Source organism: Odontesthes bonariensis, chromosome 10, assembly GCF_027942865.1.
Source record: "Odontesthes bonariensis isolate fOdoBon6 chromosome 10, fOdoBon6.hap1, whole genome shotgun sequence".
NCBI lineage: Eukaryota > Metazoa > Chordata > Actinopteri > Atheriniformes > Atherinopsidae > Odontesthes > Odontesthes bonariensis.
Window position 1 is genome coordinate 21,041,154 of NC_134515.1, and position 18,961 is coordinate 21,060,114.

An 18,961-nucleotide genomic window follows, 5' to 3' on the forward strand; every position below is an offset into this window, starting at 1 on the left:
AACCGTTAGAATGTTATTTAGCCTTAAAACAGTATACATATGAACATATTATTTATTGTTTTTATTTTTGGTGAAAATTTATCATGGATTGAAATATTCTACAAATGATACATCCATTGTTGTCACTTTTCGGTGAACCCTTTGGGCCTGACCATTGGTTGTTCCTGTAACGTGCACATGTTGCTGCTTTGCTTTGGTTTCAACTGAAATAGAGTGAGGGGAAACGGTTTGGGGACAGCTGGGCAGGCAACCGTCCAGTGGAAAAAACTCACACAGAGCCCGCCAGCTTGACACATTTTTCAGTTTGCCGTCAGCGGCCGTGTTGAGTTTTAACATTATTTGTTTGGTTTCTTGCTTAAACGAAGCCGATTTTCAATACTACAGATCAGGCCGAGTAATATCGGATGTGGTAAGTTTGCACACTTGTGTAAGCTCTCGTCTTGGTAACGTTAGCCAGAGCTAGTTGGCTAATGTTAGCTGGATAGCTAACAGCGGCACAAGAAGGAAAAAGTCGTTGGGTGGCTAGATAGCCTAAGAGCTAGCCGCACACAAGCTAACAACTACGCAGTCGTTTGATCAGCGTTATTGGTAGTGGTTAACGTTAGTTACCGTTGGCTAACTGAACCTCTTCAGCTCTCCGCTCGGTTAACCGTCGCTGATAAGGCATTGTCACGGAAATGTTCATATTGAATTAAGATTTGCACTTTATTGGGCGCGAGACTGTTATCCTAATTAAAACAATGTGGTAAATAGTAGCCAGAAAGCTACTGTTGCTGCAAACATTATATACAAGCTCTGTTGAGAGGCATACTCTGCCTATCTTGCCTCACGGAACGTGTAACGTACTGGCGAAATTTCTTTAACCTGCGTGTATTTTTGTTTGGTTGACGTTAGGGTACTACTGTTAGTTTTTTTTTTTTTTTTTTTTAACACAGTAGTATTATAGTTATTTGAGCTTGACAGGCTAAGCAGTCTACTTCTCTGACTTTTTGGTATGGACACTTTTCAACTCAAAGAGAATGCTGTAAATCATGGTAGAATTAGAGCACGAGAACCAGGGAACCCCTCGACATGTGTACCCGACAATATGCGGCCCAGTCTTTTCCTGGGCCTTTGTCATTTGCTAGACACCCCCTCCCCCAATACTCCTCTGGAAGAAATGCTCACCCCTAACCTCGATGTGACTGAGGGCCCTGGCGCCCAGCATCACTTTAGCTTGGAAGCAGCGTACTTAACGTTGTACCTGTGTCATTCAGTGCTTCAGCACTATCAGCAATAATTGAGAGTTCGCATAAACAATGATCCAAATTCTTGCCCCAGTATGTCGAACATGTTACTGTGAGAAAATGTTCAACTCCGTCATACTGTGTGTATGTATATATATATATATATATATATTTTCCTCTAATGTATAGTGCCACGTTTAGTGTGAGCTTTGCTTGTAGTCTAGTTCCATAACAGGATGGTTTCTCGCAGAAACGCTGTTGAGACAATGGTGCTATTATTGTTGAATTTCGTTCAGCCTCCGTAGATATCCCTAAGATGTAACTTTGGAAGGCTCACAGAATAGTTTGAAAATGATTTCCACGGTCCTTGTGGTAGACATGCATAGAGCGTGTCTATTCAGGTGCAAGGTGTTTTGTGCAAGGCTCGCTGGAGGTCCATCAGTTCATTGTACACTTTTATACATGGCATGCATCTTCTGGTAGCAGGGGCGGGATGAATGCACGGTGGCAGCCAATCGGATGAGAGCCTGTCTCACCAGTGTGCTAGAAGCCACCCTTTCCTGTTGAATATTTTAACCCGTGCGTCACAGCGCCTCCGCCCCTTTCTTTCCATCTGCCATTTTGGTTTTGTTCCCGTCTGCAGTCGCTAAGCCAGCAACGCAATTACATAGAGGAGACTGAGCTCAACGACATAGTGACTCGACATTATAGCGAAGACCATCCCAAATCTCGCACCGTGTTTAACTTCTTGGTACCAAGCGTCGAATTTGCAACCATCTTTTATTACTGACGACTGTACACTGCGAGAGAGGAGCGGGTTCGCATAGGGAAGGGACCGAGAAGGATTATTGGTAAGAACAGAAATCAATGAAGCACGAGTGTAGTGGCTCGTCTTCCATTTGCATAGATTTTTTTTTTTTTTTTAAGATTTTTATGTTGAATTGTAAAGTCAAATGGTGTTTTCTTGTTCGGGGATTAGACATTTAGCCTTACCAATGTAGTGACGGTGTTGTCTGCCAAATCAAACCCGATTGTCTTTTTCCGAGCAGGTTGTAACATAGCCGCAGCTGCTAGCTTGTAAAGTTGTGTTCCGCACTGTGGGCAGCACAGGCCTAGGCTGAGCTGCTAAAGGATCGGCTGGTGTTTTCTTGCCTCTAAGTTATTAATGTTTCGACTCTGTCCACCTGCCAAACCACTTAACTGATTACTGGCCGGGAAACCTGTCGAATTGGAACCCGATTGGGTGGGCCGTGGTGCTGGGACCCGCAGTCGAAGTGGATTTTTTTTGTAAAAAAAATGTCAAGCTTTGAATAAGTTGTTGGCCTCTAAGGTTTTGTATCGGGTTTGGCAAGCTACAGTAACAGCCGGGCGGCTCTGCTGTATCATGCCGAACGCCTTCATTTTAAATTCTAATCATCGCGATCGTTCAGGTTTCATTAAAAAAAAACTAAGTTTAATCGACTCTGGTTGTAATTGTTTAATATTTAGCTCAACGAATTTTGGATTTTTGAAGTTGGGATGTTACTAATAAGCTGTCGTGTCCGACTTTGGGGGCGAAGGTAAGTTAGCTGCATTTGATGCGGAAATTGTAGCAGACAGTTTTCGCTGCGAGGTCAGTATGCTCGAGATACTGCGGCCTTTTTCGTTTCCCATGTGACTGGTTTGTCCGGAATATTGCGTTAGTCGCGATAACACTCGACAGTATATTTTTTCCTTATGATTATAGTCGACAAGCTCTTCCTTTTATGTTATAGGTTACAGCTGCACATTGTCGATCTTGTGTCCACACCTGCGAATCAGTGTCTGTAGCTGGCTTTACCGCAGTGAACTTTTAATGATTCAGCTGTTTTTGTTGAAACGATGCCGACAGTCCTTATATACCCCTACAATAAACAATAGAAGTACATAAATAAACAAGTGTTGTCTCTGAGCATGAAAAGAACTCATAATGCTGCTATTCATTTCCCTTCTCAGGCTGGGTTCGTTTTTCTAGCAGATTGGTGTTTGGCCTGCTGCCAGGCCAGCTGCTCTCTAGGCTAAATTTCCTCTTCTCAACTTGGATACTCATCATAATGGAACCATAGTGATGGATCATAAAGAACATAAAAAGAGCTGATTTTAATTTGGTTTGATTGTTTTAGGAAAACAAGCTTTGGATTGTTTTGCTTTATTTATTCAGCTGCTAAAGCTGCCAGATTCTAATTGTTAGGTGTTCTCCACTGTAAGCTAAATAAATTATACACCATACCTGTATTGGCAACGATACATTTGTATCTAGTAATTGTGATGCTCTGCCTCGAATTGGATGTTTGTTGGCTGTTTTTTTTCAAATCATCTTTGCACATTTCCAGATGTCCAGCTCGCCGCTGTCCAAGAAGCGTCGCTTGTCAGGAACAGAGACGAAGACGGGATCCCACTGCTCCTCCTCTAACTCTGTCAGAACTGATCTGTCCCACACACCTGCCAACGTAAGTGCAAACAAATTCGCTGTGTTCGGCAGGTAGAACTTGTAACATAAAGTGATTGCATCACCTGCTGTCTCTCCACAGGGCATGGCTAAGAATGGCAATGATGCTGAGATTGATGAAGGCCTGTACTCCAGACAACTGTAAGCCGTCTAGATGGACAGGTTTATGTAATTTTTTCTTTGTTTGCTTTTATATAACCGTGCACTATAGCACTAATGGTTCTTTCTCTTTTTGTGTAGTTATGTGTTGGGCCATGAAGCAATGAAGCGCATGCAGATCTCCAATGTCCTCATTTCTGGCATGAGAGGTCTTGGAGTGGAGATTGCCAAGAATGTCATCCTGGGTGGAGTCAGAAGTGTCACTGTGCACGACCAAGGAGTTGCAGAATGGAGAGACCTTTCTTCTCAGGTGGGAAAACCTGCATATGCATTTATATTTTTAAATGGTACAATGAGCTATTTTTCTAAGTATGTTAAAGTCACTGGCTACCTTTGTCATTTTGGACTTTATTTTGGATTTATTAGGCATCCAAAGTGCAGCGTGGCTATATCTTCTGAGTCATACATGTGCTGTATTGTTGCCATCCAAAAGGAGTACTGCAGCCACCCCCACCCTTGCTATTTATGGACTGACCCAGATTTATCAGTGGATGACCTATTCCTGGGTTATAATCATAGTACAGGCAAAGCCTGTGATCTGACATCATTACAGCAAAGGAGATTGTTTTGGTCAAATAGGTAGACCTTGAATTCTGATCTGTCAGTTTAAGGCCAAGGTCTGCTGTATGTGTGAATATAGTCCACAAGAGGCTAAATAGGATGTCTTTGTCAGTGACCTTGTCCTTTCAAATATCTCTTTTTCGGCTACTGACATTTGCCCTGTGTACGTACTTATTCAAAATGAATTAAATGGCTGATTTTCATATTTTTTTTTTCATAGGAAGTGTCCTTTAATCAACCATTGAATCTTAGACTTTTCCACAATTGGCTGAATAGGAAAACCAATCCCCAAGCCCCTCATATGTCATACCTTTTAACACTTTTAAAGGGTTTTATAAAAAAACATCATCTAGCTTGAATAGCCTTGTTTTGTTATCATAGACTGTATGTACATAATGCATACATTGTGCCAAGATATTTATCAAGTCTAAATTGTGAAGCAGTTAATGGTAGTGATCGATGGCCCCTAATTAGCTGTATTAAAACAAACTTGTATTTTAGTTGCCGTAAAATAGATGATGAAACTGTGGAAACCAGTTGGATTGCTCTCTTTTACCTGAAAAATCTGCTCCTGTGCAGCGTGTATGTGGTTGGAAAGAAGGGACTAAGCACAGTGTTTGATGGCAAACCTGATTCTTAAACCCAAATTTATAAAGCTAAACTAGGAAACTAAAGCATACACTGTTGATGATTTATTTAGTAATGGTGCAGAAATGTATGCCTGAGTGCACGAGTGTTGTACTTTTAACGGTTTGTGACCACATTGTCACTAGTGGTCATACTCTTATACCTCCTCCCTATTCATATTTGGCCCTAATTCTGGTGTGGCACCACTGCTTGTTTTTAATTAGTTCAACTTGCAAATATGGTAACAACTGGTTTGTTTATCCAAGGGATAGTGATCCTCCATAGAATTATTTATTTTATTTTTGTCATTGTCACTATATGTCTGTTTGTTAAATTCTTGTTGATTATGAACTTAGACCCAGGACTATGTTGTATGGCTACTGTTTCTTATCCTTGTACTAAAATATTACAAATATATTGCGAAATGTATACACCAATGCATTTACTCGTTTAAGCCGTTCATTCACCAGAGAACATAAATATACACAAAAGAGCAGAAAGTCCAGACTGACACATCAATCGCAGGGATTTGATCCACCCATGTGGTTCTTAATTTCTGACTGAATGACATGAGAACTTGGTTTACCTGTTAAAAGCTGCTGACTGTAACAGCAATGGATATAACTAACTTTTTTAAGTGCAAAGTTTCAGAGGGGGTGGCGGCAAACATTTATACACAGGCATACCTGATCATGTTAGTCAGTGGGGACAAAGAAGAAGCAAAAAGTTTGGTTCTTGTTGCCTTAGAGTAGTTGTCAACTCTGGCACCTTCGGACATGCCATCTGACCATCCAGCTTATGGTTTGGATAGACCATAAATCAATCTAAAATTGTATGTCTTTTGACATTAGATTGGGTTCATCTGCTTGTTACAGTTGATGCTAGTTTGACTCGGTACCAGTTCTTTCCTCACTTGTTGTGTATATTTTTTGTGTGTTAGTTTTACATTCGAGAGGAGGACCTGGGGAAGAACAGAGCAGAGGTGAGCCAGCTCCGTTTGGCTGAACTCAACAGCTATGTTCCCGTGAACGCCTATACTGGAGCACTCACTGAAGACTACCTGACCAAGTTCCAGGTACAACGGCTGCTGAACCAAATTCCTTTAGACAATTATTATTATTTTTTTTAATTGTTTTTATTTTTTTCAAAGTAAAACGTGGCATTTAAATCTCTTTCTTGAAACCTAGGTGGTAGTGCTGACTAACTCGACTCTGGATGAGCAAAAGCAATTGGGAGAGTTCTGCCACAGCAAAGGAATCAAACTGATCATTGCAGACACGCGTGGTCTGTTGGGGTAGGATTTAAACTCTTTTGTGGAGAACACTTTGAGCGTACACCCACGTGTATTTGTGTCTAAACCTTGTGCAATATGTGTTCTTTCTTTGTAGTCAGCTTTTCTGTGACTTTGGAGAGGAAATGGTAGTATATGACCCCAATGGCGAGCAGCCACTTAGTGCCATGATTTCCATGATCACCAAGGTGAGTGTTTCTCTTTGGAATGTTTCTCAAACAGTGTTCTGTTCTTGGGGATGGATTCAGTTTTCAAAGAAAGTTGACTTTGACAGGAAAAGAAATCCTTTTTCTTTTTTCTTTTTTTTTTTCCTTTAGGACAATTCAGGGGTTGTGACATGTCTTGATGAGGCTCGTCATGGCTTTGAAAGTGGCGATTATGTCACTTTCACAGAGATTCAGGGGATGACCGAGCTCAATGGCTGTAAGCCAGTGGAAATTAAAGTTTTGGGTAAGATCCTTTTCTTAATTATTATGTCTTTGTTGAGCAGCTCTTTGTCTTTTACAAGTTAACATGATGCTTTATTTGGTCAGGTCCATACACCTTCGGCATCTGTGACACAACCGGCTTTACAGACTACGTGAGAGGAGGAATAGTCTCTCAGGTTAAGATGCCCAAGAAGATCAGTTTTGTAAGTGGCTATCTTTTTTTTTTCCACATCAAATTATATTATGGTGACATAACAAATTTATTTTTATTTTTTTCCCCAATACGAATTATTTAATTGTAGTTTCTTCTTTTTTTGTATTGGCTCTTTTTCCACGTTATCGTCGCTAATCAAAAGAATGCCTCATTGCAGCCCTGGAGCCACTGCGTTATCTACTATATAAATAAAGATGCCTTGCCTTGCCTTACTATTGTCACCAGTGGAAAATTTTAATATTGAGCCTGGCCTCACAACCATGCGTGTCTATCCTGTACAGAAATCCTTCTCCTCCTCCATGGCTGAGCCTGAGTTCATTATGACGGATTTTGCCAAGTTTGATCGTCCAGGGCAGCTCCATGTGGGTTTCCAGGCTATCCATGCCTTTCAGAAGAAGCACAGCCGCCTACCTGCACCCTGGGCCCAGGTATGTGCCTTTCATGACAACCGGGATTACCTATCAGATAATTGTCCGCATCAAGTGACTTAGATAATGACTAATGAACCCAACTTTTTTTTCACCTGATTTGAGTGACTTGTCACTCCTGTTACGTAAGAGCTTGTTTAATCAAATGCAGGAGCTTATCATATTTAAAATGCTGAGCTTTGTGTATTTCAGACTGATGGTGACGAGCTGTTGACTTTGGCCAAGGAAGTGAACTCTGCCCAGACGGGGTCTGCCAAATTGGAGCAGCTGGATGAAGCTTTTATCAAAAAGATGTCGTACGTTGCTGCTGGGGATCTTTCCCCTGTCAATGCTTTAATCGGAGGTGTGGCTGCACAAGAAGTGATGAAGGTCAGCGGAGAGTCTCACGTAGTCTTTAAGTTTTCATACACAGTAGTTATAACATTTTATTTTTTTTTTTTTGTCAGTTCTTGGTGAGGCAAGTACGTGCATTATTGTGTTTAATAGGAATTGTTTTACTGCTATGTGAGGACACATGTTTGGACGTGCCCTCTCCGACTTGCTCAGTTATAGAATTCTTGGTAACAGTTGACTTTATCTTGTTCTTTTAGGCATGCACAGGGAAGTTTTCGCCTATAATGCAGTGGCTGTATTTTGATGCCCTGGAGTGCCTGCCTGAAGAGGAAGGAGTCGTACCCACAGAGCAAGAGTGCGCTCCTGTAGGTGTTCAGTCCAGAACTATAAGCAGATGCACATCATGCTGTCAAACTGTGGTCCTAAGCTTGTTTTCTGCCCCGCTGTGCTTTTCTCAGAGAAACTGTCGCTATGATGGGCAGACTGCAGTGTTCGGCACCAAGCTCCAGGATTTGCTCGCCAAACAGCGCTACTTCCTGGTGAGTTGGTGTGGATATATTTTTGTGGTAGCCAGTGCAGAGGCCGTTTTAAAAAAAAAAAAAAATAAAATCCTGATCGTCAGCTTCACCAATTGATAACAGCATTTATCTGACATTGTTTAGAATCTAGTAAAATGTTTGGATTAACGCATAAAAAATGGAGTGAATTATTGATTTTTTTTTTTGTTTGTTTGTTTGTTTGTTTGTTTGTTTGTTTTTTTTTTTTTTTTTTTTTTTTTTTTTTTTTTACATAGTCTTCAAAGTGAAACGAACGGCACAACCTTTGTGGATTTACTCATTTAATCGTTTGCAATCCTTCCAGGTCGGAGCTGGTGCCATTGGCTGTGAGCTGTTGAAAAACTTTGCCATGATTGGACTTGCAAGTGGGGAGGGTGAGGTCATTGTGACCGACATGGACACCATAGAGAAATCCAATCTCAACCGACAGTTCCTCTTCAGACCCTCAGATGTTACAGTCAGTATCATCAGCTTTTTACAGTGATTGATATATAAGGGAGCTGACATAGCTTGGCCATGTATTGATTGAATTATATTTCCAAGTAGGTACTGTGCAAGGATATCCTTTGTATTGTAACACCTACCTCATGCTCTCAGAGATGAACTACCCTCAAAACCATAGCCTCTTTCATGTCCGCCTTTTCAAGTTGGGACTGATATGCCTTCATTGTGTAATACAGAGGTGCATTGGGGGTCAAAGTTTATCCCCATCCGATTCGCCTCTGAGCATGTAAGAGAGGTGGTTTCGGAGGGAAACCAGGCCGCCTTGTGTGTGTGCTTACACACATGAAACCGATATGTGAAAGCAGCTTATAGTGTGTTTTACACGGGTGAACAGTGTTCATGCTGCTTTTTAAAAAAAATAAAATAAATTCTGTCTGTTCTTTGCAGGATCCATCGCAATGATTACAGAATAGATGGGATTAACTCCTCGCGGTATCAGTTACTGCTGGAAGTGACAGGCTGCATTGGGGTTGGGATTGAAATGCAGTGGCCTCTCAAAGGACTAATCAGCATTGGAATACAGTTAGCATTACATGATAATGTTAGAATAGAAACAGTAGTTGGACTAACCTTCCAGTTTACAGACTCTGAGCTGTATTGTTTCAATACCTTAATATATAATGTTATAAACCATTGGTTGTTCACCGACATTAGGGTTTTTCTTTTTATAAAAAAAATATGAATTTACCACAAAAAGCAGGTTTATATCACTTTGACTACTGTGTAGTTTTAATTATAACTGTGTTCTGTTGGTATATGCTGATCCTGGTATTTAGTATTTGTGTTTTCTATTTTTTTTTTTTTTTTCTCCCTTTCCTTTCTTTATGCATGTGTGATAATAGAAAATGAAAAGCGATACAGCTGCTGCTGCAGTGAAGCAGATGAACCCCTCCATCAGGATTACGGGTCATCAGAACAGAGTGGGCCCTGAAACGGAGAGGGTCTACGACGATGACTTCTTTGAAAGCCTTGATGGAGTTGCCAATGCACTGGACAATGTTGACGCACGTAAGATGAGGACATTTTAAGTAAAACCAGTTGCCAGTTGAGCAGTTACAGTTTAAAAAAAAAAAAAAAAAATCTGCTTTGTTTTTATTCCCAATGTGTTCAGGTATGTATATGGATCGGCGTTGTGTATACTACCGTAAACCCTTACTGGAGTCGGGTACTTTGGGCACCAAAGGCAACGTCCAGGTCGTCATCCCCTTCCTCACAGAGTCATACAGCTCCAGTCAAGACCCACCCGAGAAGTCTATTCCCATCTGTACCTTGAAGAACTTTCCAAATGCAATTGAACACACCCTGCAGGTCAGTAGAAGTCGCTGCACTTGAACTGTCTGAAGTGGATTCAGTACCATTTGCCATTCAATGAATGCACTTGATTTGGCCTCAAAACCAGAATAGATTCTTAATTTGACTCATCCGTTTCTATGCCCTTATTGTCTTGACATAACTGTCGCTGCAGAAAGCAGTCACACAAATTTCCTGGCTTCAGGAAATGGCATTAATCAGGACATAATATCTGTGTTAAATGTCTAACGATAGCTCACTGACACTCATTTTTTTTATGTAACAGCGGGCAGATTTCAGACTTGTAACCTGTGTTATTATTGAATAGACAGAATTCCAAGGTCACCCCAATTTCATCTCAACTCAAAGACTTATTGTAACTCTTGACTTTAGTGGTTGTATAGAATAATATACATGCATACATCATTAACGGGAGAGATTTCTGTAATACAAGGTAAAGAATGTATACACAAGGTTTTCAAACCACCTGTTTTTGCAAATCTACAATATTGTACCCTGTATATCCCCCTTTTTCATTGTTTTATGGATTTGAGTTTTGTGGAAACACTGTGCTTCTGATTTACTGATCTGCTATTAATGTCTTCCTCTGTCCAGTGGGCCCGTGATGAGTTTGAGGGACTCTTCAAACAGCCACCAGAGAATGGCATGCAGTACCTCACGTAAGTTGCTTTTCCTGTCTTTTAAGGGGAATCATTGTATTAATCGAAGTGTCACTGCCCATGAATTGGTGAAATAAGCCCACAGATGGTAACTCAGTCAGTGAGGGTCAAGTGTTTTTTTTAAATTGGTTTTCTCTTCAATACAGTATCAATATAAATCCCCTAATCCTTAAGAAGCAATTGTGTTGAGTTGCTACTCAAATCAATTGAACGGTGAAACAACAAATTCCCATGATGAAAACGATAAACAGAATCTGCTGGTTCAATTAAAAAAAAGTGACAACTGTTGTCGTATTTGTTACAAGACTCTGAGGTTTCTGTTGCTTTTTACAGAGACCCTAAGTTCATGGAGCGCACGCTGAAGCTTCCAGGAGCTCAGCCTGTGGAGGTACTGGAAGCGGTTTACAAGTGTCTTGTCACAGATTGCCCCCACAGCTGGGCAGACTGCGTAGCCTGGTCTCGCAACCACTGGCAGTGCCAATACAGCAACAACATCCGTCAGCTATTGCACAACTTCCCCCCAGATCAGGTAAACGAGAAGAAACGGGAATGTTTTATTGGAAAATTGTATGGCGCTCCCTAGACTGTATAAAACAGATTGACTTGGCCACTCTTACTTCATGTATTAGTTTGTGGAGCCTTCTGTTCAGTGTTTTGACCATTATCATGTCTACCTTTCCTTTTTAAGTTGGACGTTACCAGCAAATATTGGAACTGACTGCAGACCTTTATAGATACTTGCAGTCGATCAGAACCTATCCCTGCCTGAAAGTATACTTTGCTCTCTATTCTTGTCCATTTTAATCTTATATGGGTAGGGCTGTCGCGATAACCGCAAAATGCAATCACCGCGATGCTGAGAGGACCTCCGCGGTGCGTGTCCAGGCCACCGCCGCCACCGCCCACCGCACGCCCCCTTGCACGCGCAGAACAACTCGAGAAACTAAAAGAGTTTTTAAGACTGCACAGTAGATACAAAGCGACTGAAAGAACTGATACTTTTTTTTTAAGCCAGCACAGTAATAATGATACATTGTATATTCCCCGCAAGGCAGGACAAACACATTAACACAGCTAGGTGCCGCGTTTCTGTCGTCATCTTTGCATATAGGCACCGCACACGCACACACGTCTGCATGCTACTCGTTGTGGTCTCATTCTCCCTCAGCAGCTGATATTACAAGAATATGCCTACTCAGTGTCGAAGCAATAGAAGTTAAAATAAAATGCAGTGGCCTACCTTTATCTCGGCTTTACTCCTCTGCCTAGTCCGGACACTTTATGGCTTTGAATCTTCCCTTATTATCCAATGTTTAACGTTGTAAATGCGACCGTCTAATATCAACAATAAACTAGCTTCCACAGAACCACAGCTTGGTGTGCACATTTGCTGTTGGTCTGTAGGCCTATTTAAAAAAAAAAAAAAAAAAAAAAATTATTTAAAAAATGTGCCGTGCCAGAAATAGGCTCTAACAACTTTGCGGAAACAGTTAAAGTTCAGCTTGGGTTGGTTGGTCGGCGGGCAGTCTGTTTAAAAAAAACTGTATCCCGGACACGTGAGCTCAACTGCTGCACTGATCTGCTTCGTTTTTCTCCGTCATTACTAAATGAAACGTGCGCAGGTCTGCAACAATGTTGATATTTGCCATGTGGCACTGGCAACAATGTTGCAGAACTGGGGTATGCGCTGCTTGATCTCCGCTATGTTGGTCTGTGAGCGAGTAAATGACAGGCAAAGCAAAGTGAAATGTCAGAATCGCTGGGAAAAAAAGACGGATTATGCGCTCGATTTTCATCTAACATTACATGTCGTGGAAAGTAGCCTAATGAAAAAAAATGCGATATCACCGCATACCGCGCTGTTGAGCGGCTATGAGTCACCGCGGTGGGAATTCCCTCACCGCGACAGCCCTATATATGGGCCAATAATTTACAAATTGAAGATCATGCTCTATGAAATAAGTTATGAAACTGGCTTTTTAGGACTATTAATCCATTTGAGACATGTTGGGCGAGGTCAAAAGTCACTCGTAAGAACTTCTGCTTACGTTGCTTCTTTTTCTCTTCACCTGTCCTGTTAAGAGGCGCATGCCATTCACAAACTACTTAAACCCCGTGATTTGAATTGATGCTAGTCCAGTGAGATGAGGGTTGTTCTTTTTTTCTCTCCTTTACCATACCACAGCTTGAGCATTATTCCTCCCTTGTAAATTGGATAAAATGTCTACATATGTGTAACATTAGGGCAAAAAGACTTCTTTTGGCAGCTCAGGGAGTTGCCCCTTGCTTCTCATTAGACAGAGTGCAGGCTTAATGCATGTCCACATTGGATTAACTTTGACATGAGACTATGTCCATCTTGAATATACAATGTATAGCAGGGATAAAATTGCTGCTCTTTAGACAGGTGCTCTTTGATTTAGCTGTTGGGACGGTGTACTACTTCCTGAAAGAATGGAGTTGAGCCTATTGTGTGTGTATCTCACCATGTAAAAATTGTCCTGCTGTGCACATTAAAAAGCAATTTGTGCAACCCTTATATTTAAAGGGGAAATTCGCCATTTTGCACATTAAGCCCTGTTTTTAGGTAGTCTGGGGTGAATTATAGATGTTCTGATCACAATTTGGACATTTGGTGCTGAACGGAGCATTTAGGTATCCACTGCTGCAGCCCACCCACCTTTGCATTGAGTCAATGACCACTCAAGCAAACAATCATAAAACGGCATTAAACTTTCGTTTGCAGAGACATGAAACTCACCGTGTGGTCTGTGGTGGACAGCGATACGTTGGCTCGAAAATCACCGCGAAATACGCTTCCAGAGAAGTTATATTACCATTATTGTCCGTCTTCATTGATTTGTATTGTACACAAACAACGCACTATCGCCACCTAGTGGCTGGATGTCTTGCTGCTGCTATTCAACAGTGTCCGGAAAAATAGGTCCACCAAATGCTAAAACAACTGTTAGAAGGCACATTTCGCTGCAATGGCGATAGTGCGTTGTTTGTGTACAATACAAATCAATGAAGACGGACAATAATGGTAATATAACTTCTCTGGAAGCGTATTTCGCGGTGATTTTCGAGCCAACGTATCGCTGTCCACCACAGACCACACGGTGAGTTTCATGTCTCTGCAAACGAAAGTTTAATGCCGTTTTATGATTGTTTGCTTGAGTGGTCATTGACTCAATGCAAAGGTGGGTGGGCTGCAACAGTGGATACCTAAATGCTCCGTTCAGCACCAAATGTCCAAATTGTGATCAGAACATCTATAATTCACCCCAGACTACCTAAAAACAGGGCTTAATGTGCAAAATGGCGAACTAACCCTTTAAGATGTGGTTGGACGCTGCAGTGCTTACGATGGTGTAAAGACGAGAAAACCCATATATAAATGATGATAAAATAAGCACTGCACCCTTCTTCAGGTCTAAGGTTTAGATATCCAACATGGTAAACTATCACTTGGTTCTTTCCGGGTCTTTAAATCGGGTCAATCTAACATCAGATGAGCAACAGCACATGACGTATTGCATTTTGTTCATTTGCATTTAACAAAATCTAAGCCTGGATGCAAAAGAAAATACATCAGAAATGATCTTGAAGAAGCAAATGTCGCTGCCAATCAGTCTGGGAAGACTTATAAGGCCATTGCAAACAAATTTTAACTCCACTGTGGGGAATAAGACGTTTAAGACAGTTGACGATCATCTCAGGAGTAGACCACGGGCACCTTGCTGTCACTGGGTGGAATTTCTCTGTATACAAAAGAAATACTAGTAGTTAGATGTGAGGCCATCTGTCCAACTGCTTAAGCCTTGCTGAAAGTGGGTCATGCAACACGACAGCCAGCACAGCAGCAACTCTACAACAGAATGGCTGGGAAAATAATTTAGCTTTTGAAATTACCCAAAGTCTCCTTTAGGTTGTTGATTAATTAACTTACAAATGAGTAACTTATTAAAAATAAGTTCATCTAATCTTTTTTTCTCCTCTGACTGTAGTTTGTGAAGATTTTTTTCTTTGTTTTTAATATCCGAACTGATCATCTGTCCCCCAGCTCACCAGCTCTGGTGCCCCCTTCTGGTCAGGACCAAAGAGGTGTCCTCACCCCTTAGATTTCAGCACTAGCAATGTAAGTTTGCAGTTTTATGGGTTTTTTTGTGAGCTTTTAAAAAAAAAATAATAATAATAATCTCTCACTGTAGTTTATCTACTGGAAAGATTATCTGCCCTTAACTTGTCAATTTGGTCTCAAAGTATCTGTGTTTTTTTTTATTTGTAGGACCTGCACATGGACTACGTAGTTGCAGGCGCCAACCTGTTCGCTCAGATGTACGGCCTACAAGGCAGCACTGACCGTGCTGGTGTGGTCAAGATCTTGCAGGACGTCAAGGTTCCGCCTTTTACCCCCCGCTCAGGGGTTAAAATCCACGTCTCTGATCAAGAACTGCAAAATAGCAATTCCTCCATTGGTAAGATACACAAATCTTGTCCAGTGTGGCATATTAAAGTCGCACCCGTTTCTCAGTGCGAGTGATTTCAAATAAAGATTTACTCATGCAAATGCTCACTGTTGGTAATAATTTTATAGCATTGAGCCATGTATAATTTTGTTACCCCTTGGAAGTAATTCCAACATGAATGTCTTGATATGCAGATGACTCCAAACTGGAAGAGCTGAAAACCATGTTGCCTTCGTCCGAGTCTTCCACGTTCAAGCTGAACCCCATTGAGTTTGAAAAGGTAAGCCATATCTCTTTAATAACGCATATCTGCAATAGTACGAAGTCTACCTCATAAAGATTATACAATATGCATTATAGAGAATTGATTAAGAAATTAAAAGTTGGCCAACGCTGCTGGAATGCTACAGCCAACGAATGGACAAAGCAGTCTAGATGGAAGTTAACATTGACAGTAATTGTTTGCATCATACCGGACAGAAGTATTCATCCCACACAGTATCTTCACCACTCGTATAACCCCGGCCTACGCTGATCGTAGTCTGCTTTATGTGATGATTGTGGGCCATGTATTAACAGGACGACGACGCCAACTTCCACATGGACTTCATAGTTGCATCCTCCAACCTGAGAGCAGAGAACTACGACATTCCTCCTGCAGACCGACACAAGGTGGGCAATGTTTGAATTGCATCCGCAACTTGTATCTTAACTGATGTGAAGAACAAACCCTCCAAAATTCACAAATGCAGATAATCATTATTATTATTAAAACTCAGTTTTCCTTTAGTCTTATAGTACAGTGTATTTCTAACTAAGTTGTTTTGCAGCACCTGAGTATCTCAAATTACAAAAGTTGTTTTTGTTTGTTTTCTGGCCTCTGTTGGCATTTGTCACTGTCCAATCTAGAGCAAATTGATTGCTGGCAAGATCATTCCTGCCATTGCCACTACAACAGCTGCAGTGGTTGGCCTGGTGTGCTTGGAGCTTTACAAGATTGTCCAAGGACACAAGAAGCTGGAGTCGTTCAAAAATGGCTTCATGAACTTGGCCCTGCCTTTCTTTGCCTTCTCTGAGCCCATAGCTGCTCCTAAACACAAGGTAAGCACACGTGCATGACTTGATTTTGAGCAGTGTCGGCACATAAATATTTGCTGTCGGATAATGATTAGATTCCAACATGTTAATCCAACTCCAATGATGATCCAGCCATGCTAATACTGATGCATCAGGCAGATGGACTTTGTCTGCCTGGATGTAAATGAGTTCCGCTTACCTTCTCACACTGGTGTCAGTGTGTGCTGAGGAGAAATGCAGCAAATCCTGTTTCTATAGATGAGACTGCTCTAACTGCATTGTAGCAAACGGCAACGTCGTTATTTGTTGTATTGTTGTGCTGTGGTTGTAACGGGCATCTTTTTTGTGTGTGTGTGTTTGCGTGTGTGTTATGCAGTACTATGAAATTGATTGGACGCTGTGGGATCGCTTTGAAGTCACCGGAGTGCAGTCCAATGGGGAAGAGATGACACTCCGACAGTTCCTGGATTACTTTAAAGTGCGTTGAATCAGCAAAGTTTTCCTTTGAACATGTGAAAATGTTAGAATGAGTCGGAAGAAGCAAAATCTTTTAGAAACCTATTCTGTGTTAGATAATCTGTTGGCTTCCTGTTAATATCTTATAGCATCTTGTCTTTACATTACGTATGTTTAAAGAAGAGAGATGAGATGCAAAGATGTACGCAGACACACCTACTTGTATACATATGTAGACTGTTATTTACTTACTTATCTACACCATTCACCACTGGGTTAAAGCCACTCTTTCCTCATGAAAACCAGGTTTTTATACAGCTTTTTGGACTGGCTCATGTTTAGAGATTTCTTTAAACCATGCGTGGTCCTTTTCTGGAACTGAACCAGATCAGTGTCTTTTAATACTTTAGATTTAAGAATAGATAATCTGTGTGATCTCTCTAGTTTGTTATTCAGGATTATCTTCAGAGCTGTTGAATGAATATGATCATGTAAATTTAGAATAGTTTCTTTGCCGCCACCTCTTGTTTCTGACATAATTGATCACTACTTTTTTCTTGTTTGTTTGGTTTTTTTCTCTCCAGAATGAGCATAAGTTGGAGATCACCATGCTTTCTCAGGGAGTGTCCATGCTCTATTCATTTTTCATGCCTGCTGCCAAACTTAAAGAGAGACTGGACCTGCCGTGAGTACACATTTCGACCGCACATACCTGCATCGCCCGCCTGCGACACATTTCAGGTGCATGTTGCCATTGTTCTTTGGGTTCAGTTGTGTTACTGTTCTGTGTTTCTGCAGGATGACTGAGATAGTGACCAAGGTGTCCAAAAAGAAGCTGGGTAAACACGTCAAGGCCCTGGTGTTTGAGCTATGCTGTAACGACCTGTCAGACGAAGATGTGGAAGTTCCCTACGTCAGATACACCATCCGCTGAGCTCTACACCGAATCCACTCGCAGGAGGGTGGGAGTTGCAGGGGGAAGACAAGGGGGTGGTCTAGATGGGGAGCTGTAGTGGGACGGGGTGGGTAACTCGATCCAGGTCGGCTCAATTGGATCAATCGATTTCTTTTTTTAGGCCTGCGGTTTGTGTAAACCTGTGCCTGACTGTAAATAGCCCCAGTAAGCTGACTAAAGGTTCCCTTTGTCTGTTAGGGATCCAGTTGGTTCTTGGCTGTGGGAACAGGGGTGTTATTAGAGGAAGGGAGCATGTACACTGGATATCCTAATGTTTTGGGTTTTTTTAATTAGTAAAACCCTCCACATTTCCATAAGCCTTAGTGGTCTCTGTTTTCCAAAGTCTCAATGTACAATTAACCAGTCTTAACTGATCTTCAGCAGCCCAACGGCTGCCTTCCACTCTACCTGCTCTCTTCTCTCCTCTTAACCTTTGTCTCACAGACCTGGTCCAACAGTACAGTTTTTTTTTGTTTTTTTTCCATTAAATTTTCACAGAAGCTGCACCTCATTAAAGAACAACAACCCAGAAGACACTGATGAGACTGAATTCAACCTTTCCTGAGTGGAAATCTAAATGTATCACACTGGCAGAATGCCCTTCCCAGTCTAAGGCACCCCTACACCCTCATCAGAGCACGCTTAGGCTTTTGAGGGGCCCTTGCACATGACATCAGTTTTCTCTTTATCCTCTTTATATTTCATGTGTTTTGTTCTATTTTATTTTATTTTGGGGTGGGGGGGGGGGTAGGGTCGTACCAGGCTTTGGCACACATCCGGTAGATCATAAACTCTTTCTACTTTAACTCCAAATGACAAAAAAAAAAAAAAAAACAGTGTAAGAGCAAGGCATTAAGATGTATCTTGAAGTGGGAGCACTTACTGTGATAGTGAATAAACATGTAAAAACATTCATCTGTTGTGTGGGTTTTTTGTTTGATTAAGATTTTGGCTTAATAAAAATGAATTTAAAAAGAAAAAGCTGAATAAGTGACTTGATTGAACACTTTGACACATTTCACTGCATCAGAAGTTCATGTTTTTCCTGTCTGACCTGCTGTGGGCTGATGAGAAGTTTCATTATCAAAGCAGCATATCCGGGAAGTGCAGACTGTAGCAGCTAAATGCCAAGCTGTGAAATTGGAATGGAAAAACCCTTATAGATTGATTTGATAGATTTGATTTTTTTTTTTTTTTTTTTTTTTTTCCCTCTTCCTAATGTAGAGTATAGAAGAC

General features: G+C 41.3%; 1 protein-coding gene and 1 non-coding gene across 2 annotated transcripts; both read left to right on the forward strand.

The window, feature by feature from the left end:
* The first annotated feature begins 1,838 nt into the window (after positions 1-1,838).
* uba1 (ubiquitin-like modifier activating enzyme 1) lies at positions 1,839-18,640 on the forward strand. The gene is made up of 26 exons (XM_075476845.1): positions 1,839-2,077; positions 3,578-3,694; positions 3,776-3,834; positions 3,934-4,102; positions 5,981-6,115; positions 6,228-6,334; positions 6,429-6,519; positions 6,649-6,781; positions 6,865-6,962; positions 7,255-7,401; positions 7,594-7,770; positions 7,992-8,099; positions 8,193-8,273; positions 8,596-8,748; positions 9,638-9,803; positions 9,907-10,103; positions 10,701-10,765; positions 11,099-11,294; positions 14,832-14,906; positions 15,057-15,246; positions 15,432-15,517; positions 15,817-15,909; positions 16,147-16,338; positions 16,691-16,792; positions 17,355-17,455; positions 17,569-18,640. The coding sequence occupies exons 2-26, from the start codon at positions 3,578-3,580 to the stop codon at positions 17,702-17,704; spliced, it is 3,174 nt and encodes a 1,057-aa protein (XP_075332960.1). The 5' UTR covers positions 1,839-2,077; the 3' UTR covers positions 17,705-18,640.
* Positions 16,430-16,547, forward strand: LOC142390995 (small nucleolar RNA U6-53/MBII-28). The gene has a single exon (XR_012770514.1). It is a non-coding gene; the product is annotated as a small nucleolar RNA U6-53/MBII-28 (small nucleolar RNA).
* Positions 18,641-18,961: the final 321 nt, after the last annotated feature.

Bases quoted from the DNA above. Each gene is read 5' to 3' on its own strand.
- uba1 (XM_075476845.1), top strand. From the start codon at position 3,578: ATGTCCAGCTCGCCGCTGTCCAAGAAGCGTCGCTTGTCAGGAACAGAG. The intron at 3,695-3,775 runs GTAAGTGCAAAC...GTCTCTCCACAG, and splicing joins TGTCCCACACACCTGCCAAC to GGCATGGCTAAGAATGGCAA. The intron at 17,456-17,568 runs GTGAGTACACAT...GTGTTTCTGCAG, and splicing joins AAAGAGAGACTGGACCTGCC to GATGACTGAGATAGTGACCA.